Here is a 26,186-nt window from a genome sequence, read left to right on the forward strand (position 1 = left end):
TTGTGTAAGGAATTATAAAGTAGAATAACACTGCAGCTATTGTGCACAATTTTCTATTTTCCAAAAGAGGATAAAACTGCTGGTATTTGTGGAAACAGTGTTTAAGCTTCAGGTCTTAGTCTGTCATCCTCTACCAACTGAAGCCATTACAGATCTGGAAAGCCTGCAAACGTTGACACAAGATGTTTTTCCCCCATTTCAAAGAGCCTGAATAGTTTTATGTAGCATCATTGATTTGACAGCAACATTAAAGGTCTGGGTGGGTGCGTTGTGCTCCTACATTAATGCTGAATTCAAAGAAAAAAAGAAAAGTAAAAAGAAGAAAAGCTATTGTGTTTATGCTTTATTCCAAGATGGTTAGCCCTGGTGCTAACCCTGTAGTCAATCAAGATAAAGAGCCTGAACTAGCTTTTTTTGTTGTTTGTTACCAAGTGAAACCAAACAAACAGACAGTGACAGCTGAGTGGATTCTAGCCTCTGGAGTCATTACTATATTTATTTGGATGAATCAGGCTCCAGTGGATCATTTGCAGCCATCCGACAGTTTGTTGACTTGTCAATCGTTCTTCCTCAACACTTCAGATCCTCGGTGTGAGAGTTACAAGTTGGAGGCTGATGTTAACAGTTCTTTTCTACCAGGTTGTTAGTAATACAAAGTAAATGCAGCATTATGTCCCAATCAGAAAGTGGAAGTTAACAGGCTACGCTAACCACAGTCAAAGGCAGTGCAGAACATCAAAGCTTTGAACTTGGATTAAAAGATGGTCAGAGTCGTTCCAGTTTGTTCCAGTAACTAAACGCTGCTGGTCCATGTCTAGTTTGCTCTCCTGGGACAGTTAGCAGCCCTAAACCTGCTGACCTGAGAGGGTTCAGGTGGTTAAAGACAGTCACATAGGTTACGTACTTTGGTTCAAAACCACTGAGAGATAGTACAAAACTCAACAACATTTCTCTTTTCGTTTTCAGCTTTCAGCCACAGAGCGTCAAGATGAGCGCTAAAACACAGTCTCTCTTTGCAGCAAAGAGTCAAAGTCTCAGGTTTTAGTTGCATTTACCAGGAGGAAGTGTATTTATTTATGTCGCTGTGGAGAGATTTTCCAGTGTCACTGTGACCCTGCACCAGGTATATGTCTGAAACATTTCCTTTTATCAAACCACATTGTAGCAGCTCGAAACTTCAGAATAAGATGCCACATTGTGAATTTGTCCATTTATCCTCAGAAGAAAGAGAAGAAATAAAACAGGTAACAACAAAGCAACTAAACAAATCCAAAAATACAAGGAAGTCGTCTCTTATAGATAATCCTTAAACCTCCAACCTCCACCATTCACAGCAGATTTAGATGCTGCAGCATTATAAGAAAGGAAGTGGGTGTTTGTAGTGTATTGAGGCAGCCTCTGTCCAGATAAGTTCTCTCATGTGACACCAGACTTCATTATTAAAAGCTTTATATTGAATATTCAATATGTTCTATGTCCAACATCCAGATCCTTTGGCTCAGGGATCATTATAGTTTCAGTCTTACCTCATACCAGAGGCTATACTGTGCAGCGGCGTGTTTCCACATGAGATCAGATGCATTAACCTGTGACTGGGTCTTAGTTAAAACATTCACAGCCCCCTCATCCACGTTTAAAGAGCCATCGCTATATGTTCAGCCAGCTTCCGCTTCGCTCCGCCTCCTGTGTAAAGCTCAGTGGGTGGGTTCATATCTCTGTAGCCCTGAGGATGCATTAATGGGGAAGGATTTTTTATGCTTAAACCCACAGATGTGGGTTTGCTCAGTGGTGAGATGAGACTGGTTTATCTCAGCTCATGAATTTTTGTGGGTTCAAGTAGGGGTCTATCTGATGTTACTGAATTACACATATAAATTTACATATTTATACAAAACAATATGATTTTATCTCTGCTAGAAGTTAAAGGTCCCTGTAAACATGTTTTTTACGACACATAAAAAACAGAATAATCTCTGTTTGTTGTGGTTTTTACATGAAAAAGTTCAGTGACCTTGTTAAAAAATCATCCGTTTAACAGCCAGACAGAGGTAATCAAACTCTGGAGTCTCTGCTGATGTGAGTTGTGGATGGAAACTGTAATTCGGGTTTTGCTAAAGCCTAAACATGTTTCACTTGAGGGTGGTGCTAAAGGAAAAGAACATTTGGCCATTAACATCCTGTGAGTTTATCGCCTCCAGGGTCATTTCATGTTAATCTGACCATCAGGATCATTAGCTAACTTGTTTGTATTTGGATGTATTTGGCCTGAGGTGGAGTGTCCGAAATGGAAGGGAATCAACCGCTCAGGATTGTTAATGTCCACAACAAACTTCAGAGCAATCTGCTCGGTAGTTTTTCAGATATTTTGCAAAGTGCTGGAGAAACTGACTGATTGACAATGAAGCCTGGCTGCAAGACAGAATATAAATCAGGGAACTGTCAGTTCGGCTGACTCTTGGTAAGTAGTAAAAATATTCTCCAAAATATAGATAATCCCTAAATACAACATTACTAAACTGTAACCACCACTGAGGACTCTCTGCAGACAGCTTGCATTCATTCAGAGAGTTGGTCTTAGATTGATTGACAGTCATCTAAAACAAAATCACAATCACATGTAAACTATCAGTAGATGATAACTACAGCACACATCATCAGGGGCTCCTCTTGGGCTTGTTGCCTGAACTCCAGAGAGAAGCCAGAGATTTTCTTTTCTTAAAACCACAAATATATCTTGTTATGGATCAACACTTCAAATAAAGCTGGAATAGTATCAAACATGGAGCTTTAATGTATTAAACCATGAAACATTAAGAAACCCAGAGCGTAGCATCATTAAAACACAGACTGATTTAATGAGAGCTCTGCACGCAGACAGCAGGGGCTCATCAGGCAAGTGACTGATCCAACAAGTTCCTGATCCGGGGCATGAGGATTTATGGCTAAAGTTTTCACATGAAGGGCGTATGAATTTCCACTTCAGTTGTCTTTTTGTGCCATGAGAGCCACAGGCTGTGTAAATCCTCCTATCTTTTTTAAACAACTGGTCAAGGACAGAACCGTCCTCAGACTGTGGCTGCTTCTCCCTCTGAACGCCAGCTGCTCTGGAGGCAGCTGAGGAGGTTCAATGTGCGAAAGCAGAGAACATCCTGAAATTATGGTTACAATATGGTCACCAGTGAAAAAAACGTTAAACTGAAGCTGTGTTAATCGATATTTTTAAAATAAACAACACTCCGAGTCTTTCAGCTCATTGTTTTGCTGACTGTTATGTTCACTTTGTTTCCAGCTGCAGCAGCACATCTGTTTTTATCAGACAAGCTGTGATAAAGTCACTGTCTGCCTGCTCAGCAGCAAACAGCAGATGGACACAGTTAGCAGCTGAAGAGAGAGGTGCTTTTCTCCAGAGTAGCTGGGCAGTTCGAACACTTTGTTTCCACTAGCTTCACTAAATCCTCTCATCGAAGTTGGTGACGCCCACTTTGATACCAGGGGGGGGGCAGGGCCCTTTGTGGGGCCCCAATGCAACTTGTGTAGTGAGTGTATATGACTGCCATGCTCTGTACTTAAAGCTCCACCAGTCTAAAGGTCTCTATCCATGTCTAGTTTGATTATACAATGCACAAAGCAGTCACCAAGCCCCGCCCACCTGGACCCACCATCCAAACCTTGCAGGGTTTGGTTTCTCTGAGTGTTTTTACCTGAAATCTGCTGTATTTTTATTGGATCACTCAGAAAACAGTCAGCCAATCAGAAGAGAGGCTCAGAGCCTCCTCTCTTCTGATTGGCTCACAGACCTGTTGTTACTAGAGCTGCAGAGAGAAGCCTGAGAGAGGAGATGTAAAACTACACTGAGATGGTTTTTATATCTTCTGATGGATCAACACTTCAAATAAAACACAGAAGAAGAAGAAAATATGGAGCTTTAACTTACTGTGATAATTATGTTATGCTAGATGTGTATTACTTTTACAGTATTTTACAGTGAATGTGTGTTGTATCAAATTTGAAATAACCTGGAGACAATGAAAGAGATGCAAAAGGCACTAAATGTTGTCTCAGCAGCGAGTTTCACCAAAGTTCAAAGGCAGCAGGAATCAAGGATCAGGAGTAATATCTGCAGCTTAACAGGCTGTACATGAATTAATCTGACGAGCTCCAAAGATGTCAGTCAGTGTCTTCAGCGTTCTCATAGTTCGACATGTGTATCAGCAGCAGCTGATTCAGGTCTGCAGCGCTGAAGAGAGCAAAACACGAGTCACTGACTCTCCACCCACAGAGCTGCAACTTTTTTCAGATCTCAGTGAGTTTCTAACACTGTCTGAGTCTGCAGTGCTTCCATTTCAATTACTGGCATTTAGTTTGTCACATATGAACTTTTACTCCTTAACTTTTTATGGTAATAATATGTCAGTGTTGTGTTTTAAAGATCCCCTCCAATGAAAATCAAGTGTTTAACCTTGTTAACATCCACGTCGTCTAACGTCGTGGCTCAAGGCCTGATCCAGATTTCTCAATGAGGAAGGAAGAGGAGATGAGCATCAGACCCAGTTTGTATGTGTGAAAACCATGAAAACTAAATATTAATCATAGCAGAGGATTTTTACAGAGTTTAAAACATGTCTGGAGAGGAAGTTAAAGCTTGTTCTTGTGCCCCCAAGTGGCTTAAAAAAGATTTTTTTAATGCATCTTAAGCCCACAATTAGACTTGTTCGTTTTTTCATGCCTTTGTGTTTTTCCTACTAAAGTTGTCATTTTTAAGTTTCACCAAGTGCTACACATGTTCAGAATCAGCACAACCTTAGCTATATATGTCACTCAACTTCTGTACAGTATAATAGGGGTTAATAGCTCATTAAATTAAAAAAAAAAAAAAGAATAAAAGAAAAGGGACCTTGAATTTTTCCTTATACATTAGATAAAAGATGCAAACCATAAATAATAAGGAAAGAAAACTTCAACACAGAAAGCTGCACACATGTGTTTGGATTGATATTCATTAGTTCTCATTCTTTGGAGCAGGATTTATGAAAAATCCGCTGGAAATATGAAAAATCGACTCCTCATCCTCTGCAGCTCTAAATATCTGACTGGTCTCATCCTTCTGTCTTTATTCTGTCTCTCCAACAAACTCAGAACTACTTCTCAAGCTTCCCATCTAGTCTGGGTATACAGTCAAGGCAGGCCAAGCCTCTGAATCAGACACTCTGATTGGCTGTGACAGCACCCACTGGAGCCAATAGGAATGTCAAATTGAGAAACGTGACTGCAGACGTCACTGGCAAAGAATGCGGATGAGAATGATCGATAAACACACAGAGAGAAAGCGCCCCACAAACGGTAAAACTAGTCTAATTTTTTAAATAACTGTTAATGTTAGTGTATCGGTCGAAGATACGGACGCACGGGGGCTTGTTAGAAAGCGCCGATTCTCTATTTTAAGGAGAAACAAACGACACGTCTCTTGTTCCAACGGTCTCGGAGTAATGACGCTCGTGAGAGCGCCAAAGACCAAGACTGATTGTCCACTGAAAACCAAAATCCCGCATTTACACTAATCAAGAAAAGCAGCAATGTATTTCATTACATTCAGATCATTTAAGTGTTTTTAAGGTAAATATTTCAATTCATGTATTTATGTAAAAGATTTATATTTCTCCAAATATATTTATTTTCGTGTATATATATATATATTTTTGGGGGGCTTTTATTTTGTTAATTGTAATTGACTTTCGACAATTTTGGCCGCGTCACTTCCTGTAGATTCGCGCCGTTTTCCCTCAGTCGCCGTTAGACTACGCTGAGAGCAGGTAAGATACGAGTGCTCCTGTTAATACCGTGTGAAAACGTGGTAAAAGAGCTAAAAGTCAGACGTGAATTCCACTTTGTACAGTCCACAGACGCCGTTCCTTGTTGTTGTCGTGGTTGTTTAAGTGTGTTTCTGTAGTTTTATCATGTATAGCAATTTTTTTGTAGCATGCTAGTTTCCCGATCTCAAGCTAGGCTAATGGCGCTCGCGCCGGTTTCTCACGGTCCGTCGCTCTCTCTCTGTCTCTCTCTCTGTCTCTCTCTCTGTCTCTCTCTGTCTCTCTCTCTGTCTCCTTTATAAAGGTAGAAACCTGGTCATGAGAAGGTGCTGTACTGATATTATTGCGTGAAACACAGGTATGTGAGCTTTTGCAAATTTGATTAGTATTCATAGTTTATTTTTAGTTTTATAAAGACTGTATATTTTCATGTATGCTTATATTTGTATAACGCTTTATAAAATTGTGACTATATGATTAAATGTGATGTATTTTGTTCATTGATGTAAGAGAGAAAGTATAATGTGGTGGTAGGAGCTGCACTGAGTTGTTGCCTTCAGACTGGGGCTGCTCCATTATGGCAAAAATCATTATCATGATTATTTTTTTTTATCAATATTGAGATCACGGTTATTCAGCACGATTACTCATTGACTTTGGAAAAGAAACAGAAAAGAAAAAAACAGATTTGAAAACATAAAGCGTGTCTTGCGTTGTGTCTGTGTAGTTATTCTGGTTATACACGATGTAAGTTAAAGATATCTGAGCATGGGATACATACACCCCACAACTTTTATGTTGCAATAACAAATAGGAAATCTATTTTCCCAATTTCTTCAGTACTGAGAGCAGAACCGATAACATCTGATGGATTGACTCTTCTACCATCAGCTCAGAATAACATGAGGAGACTGTGAAATAAAAACTAAACCTGTTGAATGTTTCCCATGATCATAAATCTGATTTATAATTTTTTTTAACATTTCAGTCAGTCTGACTCATCAGACATCAACTATTCCTCTTTTCTTTCTCTCCTGTCTGCAGCAGAAACAGACTGATGTTAACTTTAACTGTTTTATCTGCATCACATGTTCATTACAGTTTGTCATTTATCATCACACTGAAAATACTGAGTAAGAAACTTAATGATAGTTCATCCTCTTATTTGCAGTACATCCATAATCTGATATAAATAATAATTATATTTAGAAATGTTTCTTTTAATTCCAGTCATGTGATCATACTGTTTGCATTTCACGGTGTTCAATGTTACTTTTGGACGTGGTTATAACTCAACTTACCGGCAAGTGTCAGCGTTTTTCTTCTCTTATCATATTAAGAACTTCATTCATGGTTCAGACGATGTTGCTTTTAATCAAAAACTCTGCCTCTTTCACGTGAACGTGAACGTGCTCGTGCATGGACAGGTAAACCCAGTGAGAGCCAGTTGATAACCAGCTTCGTAGTACAGGATATCAGGACGGTCAATGTTAGGTTCAGTCAAGCCAGAAAACACAAATTTATCCTGGGTATGTTGAACTTGCTTCGAAGTGCAGGCCTCAGGTCATGAGAAGTTGCTGTACTGATAAAAATAAATCTGCTCGCAGTTCAGGCACCTACACCAAAACATGTTGTTGTAGGTGAATCTTTGTTTCTCTACTCCAGAGGTGAAGAGTGCAAAGTCACCATGAGCTGTACAATCACAATGACCACGTTTACGGAAAATAGATTATTTTTTTATTTTACCAGAATTTCCTTTTAATGGTTGAAGCTGTGTGTTCATGTAACTGTGAGATTTTAAATTCAAGTTCAGCTGAGGTCACGTATCATTACACTTTTGTACTAAATACCAGTTCAGAGCTTTATCAAGTGGCTTAATGGATCAAGTGGTTCAACCTGTGTAATTATGAAGCTACTTTAAAATCCTTTCATTTGAAATAAAATCATTAAAACATGCTGTTAAAGTCTGACATGTTCCTCAGAGTTAAACCTGGACGAGATCAGAGAAGCCTGCTGGCACCACAGAAGAGGGTGATGGGAAAAATGCTGCCGTGGGCCATCTGGCAGCTGGACCGTCGTCTGTGTGGCTTCATTAACTCAGTGAACCTGCATCAGGTAAGTGATCCACTTACTCACTTCCTGAGTTAATACTGTTAATGTACGAGGCTGCTGATGCCGAGCAGTGACTCAAATCACTTCTTTTCTGTCCCCTCTGCTGCCTGATTACATTTTTTTAATTTTCATCTGCTACACGAAGCCCTTGTGTTATGTTAATTTCATTTGGTGTGGAAAAATAAGTGAAGAAATTGTTTATTTTCAATATTTTCTGTTTTCTATCATTTGTGTTCACAAGAAAACTAAGTGATCTAATTGTCTGAAAACAGCTGTTTATGTTGTAACCATGACAACAGAGATTGTCTGGTGTTGAAGAAGTACTTATTTTAACCCGAATCATCGTCTTTTCCTAAACCTAACCGAGCTGTGCCCGACCATGGCGACGAAGGTCCGGTCCGCGTGTTTGTTATTGTAACCATGACAACCAGTACGCCTCCCGCCATATGGGGCGCTATTTCAGGAGACACTCCTGTGGGGGCGCATTGGAAGGTTGAAAAAAATTACCTGTTTGTGTTCAGGTAGGAGGAGTTTTTGATATTTTCATATCTTGTGCCAAATAAAATGTTTGAATCAGTAGAAACGATGGATGGATGGATGGATGGATGGCAGCTCATTTCATAGCTTGAAGATAAAAAGTTTGATATTTAAAAAGACATTAAAACACTGTTACACCATGACCAAAACTGATTCAACTGAGCCTTTCTTTAAAAAGAAAAAAAGGAGTAAACTCTCTCACACTGTCGTTACTGTTCAGTTAAAACACCTGTGTGAGACTGAACGGTACCAATTATAAAAATGTCTCGGTTACAGGCTGCAGCAACGAAAACAAGAATTAAAAACTGAGACAATTAATTTTTGATTATTCAAAAGTTAATATGCAGTTTTTATTATGTTCATTAAAACAATCCAATAACTAATGTAATGAAAAAGTTATTAATATTTTCTGAGGATGTGTTTGTCAATAATGTTTGAATATTAATCCTTGTTAATCCCAGCTGTGACACTCGCTGTGAATTTATCTGGGACTTTTATATTTATTTATAGTTTTGGGAGAAAAAATTTAAATATCTTTATGCTGCTTTTTAAGTCATTTTAAGCTTTTTTTTTTTTTTTTTTTTTTAATTTACAGCTGTCTCTTACTTTTCTGAGCAAGGTTTTCTATGACATGGAGGAGAAGGTGCAGGTTTAGGGTGGGGTGGGGGGCATGAAGTGCTCCTGGGGCCTTTAAATCCCTGCGCGCAGCCCTGTCCTCTGTCAGTCGGTTCTTGTCCTCTGCTGTACTTTCCTCCAGAAATGACACGCCAGTCTCCTGTCGGGCACGCGCATCCTCGGGCACGAGCAGCGCATAAATTGAGCAGCGCGCGCACGGGGCTCAGCAGTGAACCAGTGAGCAGCGGCAGTGAGACTAGCTCCGGGTCCCGTCCAGAGCCACCGGGTGAAGGCACAACACATAACCCACGGCGGGAAGGGGCGGACATGAGCTGCGGGGACTGCGCGCTCCATCTGACCGCGCCGGAAGCCTCTCTTCCCCGGGAGCGCAGGGGGTGATGCGCCAATGAGGGACTCGGGTCGGGTCTGAGGTTTGAGGATGGCAGAGCTGTGGAGCCACAACACCACGTCCTCCTGGAACCGGTCCGCCGCCGGACAGAACAGGTTCAGCAGCCTGGATGACATCGACGTGCCGGCGGACGGCTCCCCGACCCTGCGCATCCTCATCTCCATCGTGTACTCGGTGGTGTGCGCCGCAGGGCTGGTCGGGAACCTGCTGGTGTTCTTCCTGATGAAAGTGCGCCGGGGCAGGAAGAAACGCTCCAGCATCAACCTGTTCATCCTCAACCTGGCCGTCACGGACTTCCAGTTCGTGCTGACCCTGCCGTTCTGGGCGGTGGACACGGCTCTGGACTTCAGCTGGCCGTTTGGAAACGCCATGTGTAAGATCATACTGTCCGTGACGGTGATGAACATGTACGCCAGCGTGTTCTTCCTCACGGCCATGAGCGTCACCCGGTACTGGTCGGTGGCGTCCGCGCTGAAGGACCGGACTCGGCGGCGGGTGTGCCCGGTGCGCTGGGTGATCGCCGGGCTCTGGGTCTCGGCCACGGTGGCCTCTTTGCCCACTGCGATCTTCTCCACGGTGAAGAGCGTGGCCGGGGAGAGGCTGTGCCTGCTGGGCTTCCCGGACGGCCAGTCGTGGCTGGCGCTCTACCACCTCCAGAAGATCCTGGTGGCCTTCGTGTTCCCCATGCTGATCGTCACCGTGTGTTACCTGCTGCTGCTGCGCTTCGTCCGCCTGCGCAGCATGAACAACAACCAGGTGAAGCGCAGGTCCCGGGTGACCCGCTCCGTCACCATCGTCGTCCTCTCCTTCTTCATCTGCTGGATGCCCAACCACGCCATCACCTTCTGGGGCGTGCTGGTGAAATTCAACGTGGTCAACTGGGATAAGACGTACTACATGGTGCACACCTACGTGCACCCGGTGACCGTGTGCCTGGCGCACACCAACAGCTGCCTGAACCCGGTGCTGTACTGCCTGATGCGCCGGGAGTTCAGGAAGAAGATGAAGGATCTGTTCTGGAGGATTTCCTCGCCCACCGGGACGAACACCTGCCACCTGCGCCCGTTCTCCGGGACGGTGAGAGCGGAGCCGGACGACACGCAGATCGTCATCCCGCTGAACAACGTGGAGACGGAGAACTGCAGACTGTCCGTGTTGACGGACCAGTGCGACACGGACGCGCTGCAGCGGTGAACCAGCCTTAATAAAAAAAAGACACAATCTTTAACTGATCGATGACCGGACTCAAACTTCAGAAATCATGACGCTGGAGTTTCATCCTCTTGTCTCAGCTTTTAAAGAAGCTACACGATCGTATTTCAGCTCGTTGTTTTGAAGTGCAGCTGTGCCAAGTCAGTCAAGCACCTGATAAACCATCTAAACGTGGCGTATTAAATGTTCTACATTTTGCTTCTGAGGAATTTTATATATTTTTATCACATTTTAAAGGCGTGAAACAGAAAAGACGAGAAACTGTGCGTAAAAATGCGCATTGAGGCGCGCTGCGCAAAAGCGTCCAGCTGCGTTTCTGCTTCACCTGAGTCGGACTGGGATCTCACATGACAGTAATGTTGGTCATTTTTGGGAAACCTGATTTTTTTTTTTTTTTTATTCCTATAAACGAGCGCAGACTCAGTGTCTCATCCAATGCTGCTTCGCTCTCTAAAGTGCTCTGTGCAGACTTTATGTTCCCAGCAGAAGAACCACAGTCCAGTGCTTCAAACATCATTCTGTGGAGTATTATTGACGTTTGTTGTGGCCGGTGTGTAAAATGTACAAGCTTGAGTAATTGAATGTAAAAAACAAAAACAAAATAACTGCCAATGCAACCTTAAAACAATGTTTGGAGAATAAAATATTTCATTTGTGTTGACATGCACTGGAGTGTCCCTGCTGTTTGAGGTTTCTGTGCAGACCTGGTCTCAGGGTTCAGCCTGTCTGGTCCTGGATCAGATTTACTGGCAGGAATGTAGGAAGTGAAGTGGAGTGTTTACATGCCAGTGGTGCAGGAACCCCCTCCCCTCCCCCCCTGCTGCAAAGATGATCCTAAAAAGGAGTTTTATTTGAAGAGATGAAGGTAAATGTTTATTTTTATAAGTATAAGAGACATATTTCCGCTGGCAGCTGAGCACTTAAAGAAGCCTATTTCTGGAAATGTTAGTGTCAAGATCAAAGATGTTTAATTTAAACTGCTTAAAGGTCAGATTCAGTTTGAGAGGTTCAGTTTAAAATGACTGCTTTTTCCAAAACAAATAGGCTTTAAAAACTGGATCAAGCTCCACACTCAGTGAGGCTACAAAGTGAAGCTGAAATCATCCAATCAGCGTTTAAAATTAGAGGCTATGGTCGACCTATCAGGGTCCAGTGTCATAAATATCTATATTCATGCTAAATTAACACTTTAACTAAGGTACAATAATCGGAAACATAATCAGGAACATTGTTGAAAACTAACAAGCTGCTGTTTATTTTCTTGATTCAACATTCATCTAAGATTTCATTAAAATAATATAAAATAATAATATTTGTTATGTCATAAATCCCAAATGAATCTCCTCAACAGTCCAAAACATAAAGATATTTAACGCACAAGTAGCGAATCCTGAAGCTGAAGCTGGAGAATGTTTGAAAAATCAATTTCAACAATTCACTGATTAATAAAATAGTTGATGATTAATTTTTCTGTCAGGTAATCAACTAATCGATTAATCAACAAATGAAGAGTCACATGTTAGAAATGTGTAGTTTGCTCTGTCGAGTTATTTTCAGTTATTACAGAGTCATATTTGGCCTCCAGTGTGAACCGTGGTTTAAAGTAGAAATCCTTCAGTCTGTAGGCTGACCTGGTTTGACCGAGAGGAGCTGCTGTTATCAACCAATCAGGGTCAAGTATTTGTATAGAATCATCGTTTTTAAAAACTCATTACTGATGACACTTATTGGGTTCATTTTGGGGATGTTTTACATAAATAAAACTAATTGGGTCTAGATTAATTAGGTCATAATTTTCCTTTTGTAACTGAACATAAATAAAATTGTACAAATAAGAACAAATTTCCTCCAAGATCAAAGTGAATGGTAGAAATGTACCAGGCTGTAAAATAGATAGATACTTTATTAAGTTCATGCTTAAAAACTCTCACTTTTATTTTTTTTAATGACACGACTTTCCATAACACGAGTGTTATTAATATATCTAAAAACCAAAAGAGGGAACAGTCACATGTTCTCAAAGAAATTAGTTTTGGGAGTTTTAGATGATAATGAACCTGTGCATGAAATGCTGCAGCTACTTTCAGCCTTTTCAGTTTGATGTAAAACTAATTCGGACTGCAGTGGTCATAATTCTGTTGTTTTTACTGAGAAAAGGGACAATTTGCACAAATAAGCACATTGTAATGGTGGAAATGTGCAGTAACAGGCTGAGATGGCTCATTTCCTCCAGATCCATTTTCTGAGACGAGGCTGCTCATGACTTTCTTCCTGAACAAAATTAGTTAAAATTTCCTCCGAATTCAGGTTGAACTGTTCCAGGCTGCAGGGACTCGTTTCTCCAGATCTGCTGAAGGAAATGAAGGAGATAAAATAACTCCAGTGACTCTTTGACTCAAGGTCAGGACAGGAGTGGACTTCTAATTTACTTCTACTGGTGTAATTTCAGCTTAATGAGATAAAACGACTGGGCGTACGTGGATAACACCAAAGCAGAGCAGTGGGAAGATGCATAGTTTAATGAAGCACGTCTAAAATGCAATGTTTCAAAGGGCTTCATTTAAAAAAGACACAGAGGGAGAAAAAGCAGCACGTACTGCACGTTATGTAAAGACGGTCCAGCAGATAAACACTGAGGTGGACTTTGGTCCTGAGAGGCGCCTTCACCAATCTTTCATCACATAAAGCTGCAAAGAAACAAGGAAACTAGTGGTCTGTGAAAATACAGCCTCCATTATCGCAAAGGTCCGACACACACACACACACACACACACACACACACACACGACGCAGCAGTGTTATGGTAAAGGTTCAGTTGATTCAGGGAGGGATCATTGTTTAAAACCAGTTACCAGTTTAAAGGGATGGTTGTGGTCATTAGACGTGGGGTTGTGTGAGGTCGTCATGTTCAGTCAGTTGTTACCTGCAGTAGATTCAGTTTAGAGCAGCAGGAGGACCGGTACAGTAGCAGGGTGATGAGCTGCTGTGGGCGGGGCCAGGAGAAAACACCTGTTTCGGACACTTTTATAAGACGCCCAATGAAACAATCCAATATCTAAATGTACGCTTCATGTAGAATATTTTCAGCATTTATCTTACTGTCCCAGCACTTTCCTTTGGCACTACATTTTTCTCAACCACTGAACTATTCCTACGCACAAGCGCACCTTCAGCGCGTGTGCATGTATTACGCCGCAGCCACGGGTCAGCTGGGTGAATCAGCAAGAGCTAAACTTCTTGTTTAGACAGGAAGATAAAACCCAGTGATGAAATCTGGTTAAAACACAGAACGAAGTAGTTTCATGTTAAAAATCATAGTTTCTCTGACACTGTTCAGTGGACACAGGAAGTCTCGGAGTGGCTGTGGAGCTGAGCTGCCGCTAACGTAAACACGGAAACATTTGTGATAAAGTAAGAACACAACTCAACAACATATAGAAGTTGTTTTTAGATGTTTTAATGTGGAAAAGTTACAGATTATAACTTTAATCCCAATTTGATCATCTCATCACATCTCTTGATAACTGTTTTTTTATTTATAGTCAGTTAATTATCTACAGTTGATCAATCTCATCAGGTGCACTAGCATTATTTTCATAATGAGTTAATTACCATTTACTTAAGACAACCAAGTGGTATTTTCTTTTCGACTATTTTTATGTCAGTATCTCATTATATTATATGTATTATCTCACTAGATCATGATGTAATGAAACACTCTCGTTTTAAATCCGAGATAACATCTGTCATCTCGTTAGTCTCAACACATCAGGCTCATATCTCGTGATTACAGTCTAACCAGCCTCATCTCATTATCTCCACATAACGAACGGTGGTCATAACATAAGCATTATGTCTGGGTCAAATGTTCTCATTACTTTCTCTGTGTTCTCTTTTTGGATGCATCTCTCTCTCTCTCTCTCTCTCTCTCTCTCTCTCTCTCTCCCTCTCTCGCCCAGAGGAAGGACTGCTTGTTATCTCCAGATAATGAGATGTTTGTCTTCATTGTTGGGTTTGATAAGTTAAATTACAATAATTAAGATATTAAGATTACCTTGTGACTTGTCGGGTTAAAAACAAACTAAAAACGAGGATAAAGCCATTATCTACCGATGAGCGGGAGATCTCTCTGAGTGCGTACGGGAAGCCGGAGGGTGGCCGATGCTCCTTTCGAGTAATTGCACTGAGAATATTTGTGTCATTAAAGTCACAATCACGAGTGTGCGGTGAAGTGTTTATCTCTAGCAGCTGTATCAACACAGTCGCTGTTTATTTGCAGACAGGCGCCCCCTGGTGTTTTGTGCAGCGTCATGGTCTCGAGACTGGAACTGAAAAAAATGAAGAAAACCCTGCGTCAAGTCAGACCTCCGGGGTGCTGTCTCATAATTTCAGCCGTCTAACAAGGTTTCTCATAGCAAGGAAAAATATGACTTCATGTGCGACGTCGGGGAGCAGTGATTACTGCCGAGCCAGTGGGCACGCCGGCCGAGTGCTCGTTTCATCTGAGAGTAATGATGTGATGTGAAAACATTGTGGGCAGAGCAGCAACCGTGTTAACAGTCTCCAGCTATAACAAGCCCACACCATCCAACAGCAGACTCCTGATGCGTTTTCACACACTCGATGTGGCGTGAAGACTTCACACGGGTCCCCGGTGTCGCCGTGGAGATTCTCCTCCTTCTGTGTGATCCGCAAACACCGGTGCCCGGTCACGGCAAGGTGACATGTGGAGATTGCCAATTTCATTTATCATCAAAACAAATCTCTCGCACTCGAGTTCGTCTTTCGTTCGGTGGTGTTTTCAGCAGCCAGCTGCTCGCAGATTAATTTGGCTGAGAGATTCAGACTTTAACACTTCTCATCACAGGAGGAGAAGCTGAGGTGTGGAGTGTGATGGAAACATACAGGTAACAGGTGTAATTTCACAGAGTGAGAGGGAGACATATCACCTCCCCAAGAGTGTCGTATAAATGCATGGGTTCCTCTCTTGACTCTGAAGTGACAGCAGAAGAAGAGAGTTGGCCTTTCCAACTTTTCTTCTGTGTTATACTGAAACTATTACCACTGACTCATGTGGCCGTTAAAGTGAAGTTAATGTAGCTGATAAAATCTGCCAGTGAAATCAGCAGTGACTCAAACCGAGTTTGTCCACTTCTCTCACTCATTATTTTAAAGATAAACATTTTTTCGAACAGTGCCCTCAATGTTTAGTTACTTCAACTTCATCTAAGGCGGATGGCTCTAAATGCTTCAACACCCAGACGCTGTCTATGGAGAAGGAGCAAGCCAGAGGCGTGAATCAGAGCTGATTCAAGATGCTTCGTTGTCAGTTGTTAATAAAACATGAAACCAAACCTGCTGAATTCAGTCCAAACTGATCCAGAGTTTACAAGTCAACTGGTGATTTCAAGTTTTCAACACCTTTCGTCATCTTTCGCTCTCATCTGTTGCTGGGAACATATGACAAACACTTCACACTTTTGATGATGTGATTGGATGTTTCTCTGAAGAAATGCACCCTGGGAGTCGCAGTTTACCTAACCAAGAACGTGCGATCAGCGTGACTGTGACCTTTGTTCACCAAAATAAAATCAGTTCATCCTAGAGTCCAAATGAATGTTTGTGCCAAATCTGAAGAGGTTCCCTCAAGATGGTCGTGAGATATCACATTGAAGAGGCCGAAACTGTGTTTTGTGTGGTCACCGTGACCTTGAACTTTGACCTTTATCCACCAAAATCTAATCAGTTCATCCTTGAGTCCAAATTAATGTTCCCAAATTCCTCCAGTATGGGATGGACGGATGAACATAAGGTTTGTGGCTCTGACTGTCGCCGCCACAGGAATAAAAAAGAAAAAAACGGACGTCACTTATAAACAGACGATAGGAGGGGGTTAGTCTGGAGATAAAGAACAGATGTTATGCGCTGGGAGCTGGACGTTTGTTGACGTTTGTTGACGTTAGCAGACTAGCTAACGATAGCTAGTGTTGCACCCTGTTGGCCTCTGTAGGGGAGTTAAAGAGTCGAGGCGAGGACCTCTGAAAAGTCACATCCTTTGGATTTGGACGGAGAAAGTCAGGGGAGGTCTAATCTTATGAGTTGAGTTACAATCTGTTCAAACATAGGCAATAAATAAAAGAGATTATTACATGTAAATTTCTTTTACAGTACCTTTAAGGAGGTGTAAATGTAAGTAGGGACCTTTGCTGTGTAATTAGTGTTTGATATCTCCTGCTGCTCAGCTCATTTTCAGGTCGGCGCTGAAGGTTGTCAACATTAATTAGACTGTCACTCAAAATTTTTTTGCCTCATCAGCCAATAAAGAGATGCTTGAACTTTGGGTTTAAAAGTTTAGTGACTTTCAGCAAAGGATTCTAGTAGATAATAATTTGTTGTATTTAAAGATAGAAAGATAAGAGGGTTGTGTTACGATTGTTTTAACTCAGAATTTGTCGGACTCAGTGAGTAAATCATTTTATAAAGCGACGCCTCAGTGACTTCAGTGTGAGACAAACGCAGCATCCAGCCTGGCTGCGTGCGATGCCTGGATTAACTGTTTATGAGTGAAGCGCCTGATAATCAGCGTTGCCGGGGGCAAAGGCAACCGGCTGGTGAAGCCCCGAGGTGACTGTTAGCAGTTATTCAGCTGGCTCCTGAGAAGTATGTAATTCATTGTGAATAATAATAAAAGCAGAGTACAGGCAGGGGCTCAAAGACAGATTAGACCTGAACAGAGTGAAGTTTTACCACCTGAACGTCCTTCAGAAACAGCATCACAGGAGCTGGGCGGAAACATTTGACAGAGCGGCGTATTCCTAAATCCATGTTCTCCTTGAACGATTACATAAGACCATAAGAGACGTCGCTGTGAATTACCAGAGGAGGGATCCAGCGTTTAGTAGCCTCGCTGCAGCCGAGTCAAAACCCCGGCTGATGGGTTTTCCACGCGTGAAGCTCAGCTAACAGGAAACGACAGGACGGTTCACACTGAAATAATCTTCCCCTTCATAAAATGTTCCAGACTGAGCTCAAAGAGCAAATATGTCGTCGTGCAGAAAGAGAAGATGTTTGTAAAGACTTGGGTTCAGGAAACTTTGCAGGGATGTTGCATCTTAGAAACAGCAGCCGGCCTGAGGTGGTGAAATAATTATCTCCAATAAGAAAAATATCTCCTTTTATTGACTGTTTGTGAGCTTTGTGTTCTCACACGTCAGGTTGGCACTTTATCATAATTATACTCCTCAGCCTCCTGTGTCATTTCTAAAATAGGAGGCTCTTTACTTCACACACAGTTTTCATTTCAAGACGCCCTGAAATGACAAGTCCCAGCAGCAGATCTCATCAGCCGTCGTGGTGTCGGCCAAACAGCTAAAGCTAATTGCTAAATCTTAGTCATTTTGAAATAATGGGCCCTTGATCTCTGCCAAAGATCGACAGCAGCAGCTTGGTGATCGCTGAGGGGAAATAAACATCGTTACCAGGTTTTCCAACGTTTAAAATCCTTCTCCAGCTCACTTGTTTCAAAAACCACCACAGCTGATGTGAAAGCTTCACACATAATTACATTCATTCATTTATTATCAGTTATTGCCGTCTGTGTTATTGCTGCTGCTGCAAGGAGGAGATCACTTATAGCAATTACAGTATGAAGCAGGATTTGGTAAAAAAGAGATATGATCATCTTTTTGGGTGGAATCACAATCCACGATCTTGCTCATCATCTGCATTCTGTTTCTGCTTTGATTTTATTCTGAAAATTCTGACAGGAAGTTGTAATTCCTATCTTTCCGCTGCCTTGATGCTTCTCTCTGATGTTTGGAAGTTTGTCCTCCCGCAGTCACATATTACAGGTCTGGCTGACTGATTCACTGACGCTCTGTTATTTTCTTCACAACACACATCACGTGTTGCTCCTTCAGAGGTTTGTCATGCAAGCAACAGAACCTTTGGATCTTCCTGTCAGAACTTTTCAGAATAAAAGCTAACAATGGCTTTAAATAATAATTTTAAAGAATGACTTTCTTGCGCTTTTATTTTCTAATCAAAATCACTAAAGAGAAAGTGATTCCACATGAAATTGTTGCTGCTCAGATATTCTCTTTTTTAAAAAAAAAATCATATCAAAATAATCTGGCGGCCTGCAGGTCGCCACTTGCTGACCACTGGTAGGTGGCCCCAGGTGTGGCAGGTACCTTCCTACAAACAGCACAGAGGTTAAATTAATGCTTTATTGATTGATATCACTAATTGGTTTCACCTGGACATGAAAAGCTTTAGAGGACGAGGACAAACTATCAGAACCTCCCCAAACCAAACAGCAGAAAAGTGATAATCAACATGAAAACATTTATGGTTTAACTTCCTTATGTCTCAGTTGTTCTACATGAACATTTAGACTGGACAGGGCTGTGATCTTATTGGTCTGTTGCTGTTTCTGCCTCCTCTCCCTCTCATGTCACTGAGGCTGCTAACGGCCTGACATGCTAACTTTTATATCTTACGTTAAACCAAATAAACACGTTGTTTAATCTGTTCCTCGACATTTTGCTGCTCAGTTTCTGAGCTTATAAAAGGCTGAAAAAAAGACGCACAGCTCCTCCTCTCCTGTCACACCTGTTTTATTTATATCGTTTAAACTAAAAATAAACTACAGCTAACATTAAAATGTCTTTACATGCAGTAGAAATCTGAGGCCTGACATGGAATATTAAACTGACAGAACATAGAATGAACGTCTTCACAGCAGTGATGATGTCGGTGGGGATGTCAGCGCCTCGCAGAGCAGCGAGTTACTGCTTTAGCAAACTGCTCACAGTGGACCCGCCCATCTGGCCCAACTCCCGCCTCCCTCAGCAGCTCGTCCACTGAAAACACACACACAGCTGTCAATCACAGTTCACCATAGATAGATAGATACATAGATAGATAGATAGATAGATAGATAGATAGATAGATAGATAGATAGATAGATGATGCCTCTGATCCCATATAAAAATATCTTGTCGTTAATTAATAGTAAAGTCACAGTTGTTAACTGCTGCTGTTGTTCAATATGAATTGAATCACGGATAATGGACGACGCAGCGTCTTGTTTTGGTGGGTTGACCATAAAATTAACTTATAAAAATTGAAAACAATGTAAATTGGACCTTTTACAAAGTGAAACAGACTCTGACGGACTGTGTTTTTACCTGTGTTCGTTTTGTTGCACCTGTCTGGTGCAGAAAGTAACACCTTCATCATCTGTGATGTTTGATGACGACATGTACTCACAACATTTCTCCACCACACCTGACCGTCTGATTGGAGGTCTAATCAGACACAGTGGGAACACTAGGCTGACCCCACTCAGTCTATATATAACATATCTTTATTTCTACTATTTCTACATTAAAAAGTTCTTAAACTTAACAGGATTGAGGGAACAGAAAAAAGGCAGAAGAGTAGAACAAAGATAATATTTAAACTGTGTTGTCCGACAGACTGTCAGGAAACCAGAAGAGTAAAGACGATCACGTGACGATGAGACGACGTGTTTCCTCTCTCACCCTCTCTGTCGGTCAGCTTCTCTCCCAGGCCGGTGAGTTTGGCTCTCAGCTCCGAGGCCAGGATGAAGCCCTTATGCTCCTTGTCGGCCATCCTCATGGCCTCCAGGATCTCCTCCTCCGGCGCCTCCTGCTGGAGCTGCCGGTGCATGACGCTCAGGAAGGTGGAGAAGTCGAGCTCTCCGCCCCGATCTGCAGGAACATGTTTACTTTTAACGGGACAGATCCAATCATCTCTAATGTCACCAGAAGAAGAGATAACCAGACTTAATTGATCTGCAGGAGAAATGAAGTCACTGCGGAGGGAGAAGTTAGAAGACTGAGGGAGGGGGAGGGGGAGGATATAACATCACATAATGAATATTAAATAAGTTGTTCAAACACTAAAGCTATAAAACAGAACATAAAGAGCAGGGCTGTTCGATAAGCTGCTGACAGTTTACACATGTTAAATAAACCATATGTGTGGAAACTGTGAGCAGCTGATTACAGCTGGTACACAGAGAATTTCCCCTCAGACTTACTTAAATATAATTTATACGAAGATAACACGAGAGAAAGTCAAACATCACAGAGGCCCGGTGTGTACAGACAGAAATATTAAAACCTTGGAGAGAAATAAAATGAGTCAACGCTGCTGCCGAGAGAAAACTTCATCAGACTTTCAGGAGGCAGGAAGAAGAATGTTTCAGGTCGACGTCCAGGTGTTTTGACGTCGGCCATCATGAACACAAATTCAGTCGGAACAGACAACAGCTGTGTCCGAATTCAGGAGCCTCGTCCTTCAGAGGCGGCATTAGAAACCTGATTATTTCACAGCGTGGCAACTGGACTGTCTCGTTTTGAAGGCTCCATCAAAATTGCGTCCTTCTTTTCTTGGGCAGTGAATGATCGAACAGGCGGACCCCAACCTATCCCAAGATTCATAGTGCGCCGGTAATGGAAGCAAACGCCAACAGAGAGCCACTGTACATTACACTTTACTTATTTACATTACACTTTATTACACTGTAAAAGCTCAGTTCAACAGCTAACGGTACAACGACAAAGCAGTAAAGGCGGAAGCAGCTCCGACTCTCTCTCTCTTTCTCTCTCTCAGAGGAAGCAGACGTCCGACTTTGTTAGTTTGTTAGTTTATCCTTTACTCGGGGTAAGTTCGGGGGGTGGCGCTCCGGGTCCTCTTTGTGATCTTTTGTTCTGTTGTAACCGGTCTCCAGACTCTCTTGATTTTTGTTAATGTTTACAATTAAAATAGCTGTTGTGCCCTTTACAGTGTTGTTGATCAAGACATTTACCTTGTTCATGAAGTGGTAGTGCCATCTTGTGGTGTTCTGGAGTATTGTTAGTCTGCTCTTACCTGTACTTCCTTTGTTAACAGGAAGTAGGTGGAGTCTGCCTGCATCGCCACCCGTGGCTTTGTATTTGGACTTAATTCTTTTTTATATGTGTCTGTAGGTAGCAGTACTACAGTAATGTGACCTAACCGCTATGTTGTTATGTGCCAGTGTGAATATTAAAGTGCGTTTTTGTTCATTTGAGCGGCGTGCAGCTATGAGCTAAGCTAATGCTCTGTGTCTATTTATATTAATGCAGGCGACACTATGCTAGTGCCGCATAGCTATGCTAATGCTGCGTGTGTTTTGTTTAAGATGTGAACTGTAAACGGCCTTATTCATTATTACTGTTAAATATTAATGAGGCTGTTTCTGTACTGAACTTCATAAAAATCGGCATCTTTGTCATGGAGTTTTTTGGGGCTGTTTAGCTGGTTGGATAGCTAGCATGAGAACGTAGCGATGCCTTCACAATAATGTTAATTTAACGGACCCTCAGCTCTGTCCTCCTCTTTATTCGTTGCTAGTTGAAGGTTTTGTTGTTGCTGTAACACCGAGTGTTTTGTAGTTTTGTATTCTGGTAAATTCTGTATACATTGTCTTTATCACTTTGGTCTCCTGGGCAACATCTCAACATCTGTTGGTTAAATTAATACAGATGTTCATGGTCCCCTGAGGATCACTGTGGTTCATGATTACTTCACATTTTCCGGCTCTGTATTTGCGTTGGATCTTGATCTTCCACTTTTGCCCAGGCTTGAAACTTTGCCATTTCATTTTTCACGTTTATTTTGATCTTTAATATATATACTTTATTTTTATATACCTAATATTTGTCATTGATATAATCCTGTGATTGTTTTTGATTCTTTTTGTATTTCCGAGCCTGATGTGCTTGATTCCTCTGAATCCCATGAAAAGCATCAGTGAGTCACACTGTGTCACTGAGTGACATGTTCTTCATCACCACCAACACACACGGTAGTTTATCGTGACTCAGTCCCACACACACCGTCCTGCTGCCAAAAATATTCACGACAGCACTAAATGTGGATTAATCCGCTGCTGAAAATAGTCCCTGACAAATGCTCCATTTTGTCTGATTAAAAGCCTTTTTTTAAGGAAATTTAAAAATGAATCTGTGTGTGTGTGAGGTGTTTTCCATATAATAGACATGAAATCTTTAAACCACCAGTCTACAGTTAGAGACAGGTTTGCTTCTCTGCACAGAATATTCCTGTGATCTACAATGAGGATGGATGATGACAGCGTGTGATGATGATGATGATGATGATGATGGAGAGGAGCTGAAATAAGATCACAGACGAGTGTCATCTCCAGGCGTCGTGCTGTGAGGTTTTATCATCATTGGCTTTATTTGTAATTCTGTTTTGTTACGCATTGACCCACAGGAAGCCTTTGTTTCAGGCCGTGTAATGTTGTGAGGTGATGAAATGTGCTGTAATACAGAAGTAAGGACGGCATGTTGATGCCTTCAACTCCTCATGTTCATATATGAGCCTTAAGTTATTTGTCATCAGTCGGTCAATAGATAGAAATCTTCTGAATAATCATTTAAAGCTTCATATTTTCTTCTTCTTCTGTGTTTTATTTGAAGTGTTGATCCATCAGAAGATATAAAAACCATCTCAGTGTAGTTTTACATCTCCTCTCTCAGGCTTCTCTCTGCAGCTCTAGTAACAACAGGTCGGTGAGCCAATCAGAAGAGAGGAGCCTCTCTTCTGATTGGCTGACTGTTTTCTGAGTGATCCAATAAAAATAAAGCAGATTTCAGGTAAAAACACTCAGAGAAACCAAATCCTGCAAGGTTTGGATGGTGGGTCCAGGTGGGCGGGGCTTGGTGACTGCTTTGTTGTGACATCACAAAGTTCCAGAAGTCCTGACGGCTGGTTTTAAGGCTCAGTTTCTGAATACAGGCTGTGTGCATTTCTCTGTGGACTGAGGCTTTGATACTTTCACAGTATTAATATAGAAGCTAGAGCTGATCTATAATCAAACTACACAATTAAAACATGGGACCCTTTAAGAACACATGAAGTTCACAATCTGCAGCTTAAATCAGTTGTGCATGAATTCGGTAACCATGGTGATGTGATTTGTTCCCAACTGCAATAACGAAGCGTTTTGAATTCACTACCTCTGACTGGCTTCATCTCCATAGCAACGGCAGCTGACTGTTAAGTATTTAGAGTTGAGTTGTACTACATCAAACTGGTGGTCAGACCAGCAGGGTGAGGGCTCGCTGACAGTCAGACAGGTGGACAGGTGTACCTGTGTTGTGGCTCAGCAGGTGTCGTTCGACCTCGGAGGGGGTGGGGTTTGACCCGAGGCATCGCATCACTGTGATCAGCTCCCGGGCTTCGATCTTCCCCTTCCTCTGACGGTCGTACAGAGAGAAACACTCCTTAAACTCTGCAGCAACAACAACAACAACAACAACACACACACACACACACACTCACAATCAGATTTGTTTAGCTCAGCAAAGAAAAGTAAAGAGCAGCACATCCAGTCTGTGTTAACATGATGAGTCATGAAGGTTCAAAGAGGAGCTGCTTCTCTCATTACCTCACTACGTTCAGTCTGTTTACCTGGTGGAGATCTTCAGGGTGTAACACTGATTCCACCAAGACCAAACAAGCCTATAGGTCACTTTATTATTTTATTGTCTTTAATCTTACACAAGACAGCTGTGGGGTTTATAACTTATTGTGTTATACAATTGTGTAATACGTCTATATGTAAAGCTGAAACGAACAAACGTGCGGCGCTCTGCAAATTAAATATGTTCAGGTTGATCGCACAAACCAAGACGTCACTTTGTATTTTTCACTATTTTTCAGACTTGTAACAAAACAAAAGTACATTCATCTAAATGATGATCATCAGATCAATCAACAGTGACAATGTTCATTAGCTGCAGACTTTAATGCCAGAAAACTGACACAGTCCCTGACGGATTGCCAGACCTTGAACACAAAGACATTTAAGGCCCGGCCCGTTTATTTGCCCTTTTTCTCCTTCTTCCTTTTCACGAAGCAACCAATCAGAGTGGAGGTCGTCAGCCAGGAGGAGTTCACCTGGCCAGTCAGTCTCCCTCTCTCCCTTCAACAACTTCCCCTTTCACTGATTCAATACGTCCTGGTTCGGTTTAGTTATGTAAATTATTAAAAAGTTACTTTAATAAATTACTTTTACTGTTTGATTTTGGAGCTTGTGTGCTCTTCCTCCACCTTTGTCAGTTCGTGACATCAGGAATGGCCCCGAAACCCCCACGAGGACTCCTCCGTCCTTTCAACAGAGACAATAATGTGAATTTAACGTCTCCTCATTAGCCTGAAAAGTGCATTCAGATAGTGAGGCTTTGTGTTTAATCACATTAGCGGTTCGGGGACGTCGGCCAACACGTCGCTACGTGAATCTCCTGAGCCCGAGCAGAACAAGTGCTGCTTTGTAGTGAGGAGGCTGCGGGAAACTCTGCCGCCCCCCCACCGCCCCACCTCCCCCAGCCGGGCTCGTCTGTGGAAGAGGAGTAATCTCTAAACGACTGAACTGGCTCCAGAAAACCTCTTGCACTTAAAGAGATGAATCAGTCATCAGAGAAGTGGCTGTTCCTCCTCCACTAACACTCCCTGGAAGCAGCAGGTCACCACAGCGACATGTGTGAGAGTCTTACCATTAATCTGATCCTGAGTCAGGAACTTAGCCTGTGGTGCGAGAGGGAGAGGCAGACAGCAGGTTACAGCAGGTCACAGCAGGTGGAAAACATGGACGACAGCACCAAGCTTCACACACAGCTCGGTCATTATCTCACCATCGTGCCTCAGTGTGAGCGGCGGCGGCGGCGGCGGCGGCTCTGAACTCTGCCGGCTGCTGAGCCGCTCAGGAAACTGATCCAGGCTGTAAGATGAGGACGGTAATGGAAGTGGACGGAGGATCCTGGAGGAGGGAAGTCACCGAGGGGCAGGACAGGTGCAGAACACGTCCCTCCCTCTGCTGCTGTTACCTCAACAGCTACAGGAAGGATCGTCATGTTCCCCAGAGGATGACTCCCACTGAGTGTTCAGTCATCCCCTGTTGACAATAGCCAGGTTTAACTACAAATCTCCAGAGAAAATGTGAATTGATGCTGGTTTACATCCACGACTGTTACTCTCCTGTTGCAGAGAGAATTTACACAAGTACTTTGGCTTTTTATGTATTCATGTATTTTGCATTTTTAAAAATGTTAGTGTGTATTAAATGTCCTCGTTGTTCCTCCGGGAAGGTGCAGAGAACAACCCTGTAACTGTAACCTACAGTGTGGTCCTCACCGTAACAAAACTGTCAAATGACTGTCATCAGCAGCTGCCAAACAAAACTCTAAAATTAAAGTAAAATATCCTAATTAAAATAAAGTGTAAAAACAATACATTTACAGAAAGTTTCATTAATATTTATACAGAGAAAAACTATTATTTTACAGATTTCTCCTAAATTATTCTGATCAAACTCCTTCAATAAAGTGACGCCACTAAAGTTTCTGCAGAGAAACTTTTTCCTAATAATAAAATTAAGTGTCAATCAATGAAATATTAACACATGCTTAATATTG

The 26,186-nt window shown here is 42.1% G+C and overlaps 2 protein-coding genes and 1 long non-coding RNA gene across 4 annotated transcripts; 2 read left to right on the top strand and 1 right to left on the bottom strand.

The window, feature by feature from the left end:
- The first annotated feature begins 5,303 nt into the window (after nucleotides 1-5,303).
- Nucleotides 5,304-9,292, top strand: LOC130175793 (uncharacterized). Its single transcript, XR_008828781.1, has 4 exons — nucleotides 5,304-5,340; nucleotides 6,112-6,165; nucleotides 7,790-8,440; nucleotides 9,214-9,292. It is a non-coding gene; the product is annotated as an uncharacterized LOC130175793 (long non-coding RNA).
- Nucleotides 9,293-9,362: 70 nt separating this feature from the next.
- On the top strand, nucleotides 9,363-11,359 carry rxfp3.3b (relaxin family peptide receptor 3.3b). The gene has a single exon (XM_056386339.1). The coding sequence runs from the start codon at nucleotides 9,511-9,513 to the stop codon at nucleotides 10,672-10,674; it is 1,164 nt and encodes a 387-aa protein (XP_056242314.1). The 5' UTR covers nucleotides 9,363-9,510; the 3' UTR covers nucleotides 10,675-11,359.
- A 7,935-nt stretch (nucleotides 11,360-19,294) lies between these two features.
- On the bottom strand, nucleotides 19,295-25,788 carry calml4b (calmodulin-like 4b). 2 transcript variants are annotated; one of them, XM_056387629.1, is made up of 5 exons: nucleotides 25,407-25,788; nucleotides 25,269-25,299; nucleotides 23,864-23,969; nucleotides 20,241-20,429; nucleotides 19,295-19,556 (listed from the first exon to the last, which is right to left on the bottom strand). In XM_056387629.1, exons 2-5 carry the CDS (start codon nucleotides 25,269-25,271, stop codon nucleotides 19,459-19,461), a joined length of 396 nt encoding a protein of 131 aa, XP_056243604.1. In that variant the 5' UTR covers nucleotides 25,272-25,299; nucleotides 25,407-25,788; the 3' UTR covers nucleotides 19,295-19,458. The 2 variants fall into 2 exon arrangements, with proteins under 2 accessions (XP_056243604.1, XP_056243603.1); XM_056387628.1 differs by having other exon boundaries at nucleotides 23,864-24,004; nucleotides 25,407-25,765.
- Between the last annotated feature and the right edge of the window lie 398 nt (nucleotides 25,789-26,186).

This window comes from Seriola aureovittata, chromosome 10 (genome assembly GCF_021018895.1).
Source record: "Seriola aureovittata isolate HTS-2021-v1 ecotype China chromosome 10, ASM2101889v1, whole genome shotgun sequence".
In the NCBI taxonomy this organism is placed as follows: Eukaryota; Metazoa; Chordata; class Actinopteri; order Carangiformes; family Carangidae; genus Seriola; species Seriola aureovittata.

Coding starts and splice junctions, on each gene's coding strand:
- rxfp3.3b (XM_056386339.1), top strand. CDS start 9,511: ATGGCAGAGCTGTGGAGCCACAACACCACGTCCTCCTGGAACCGGTCC.
- calml4b (XM_056387628.1), bottom strand. Junction 24,005..25,268: donor GACTCAGGATCAGATTAATG/GTAAGACTCTCA, acceptor TTGTTGCTGCAG/AGTTTAAGGAGTGTTTCTCT. Junction 20,430..23,863: donor CCTGCTGAGCCACAACACAG/GTACACCTGTCC, acceptor ATGTTCCTGCAG/ATCGGGGCGGAGAGCTCGAC.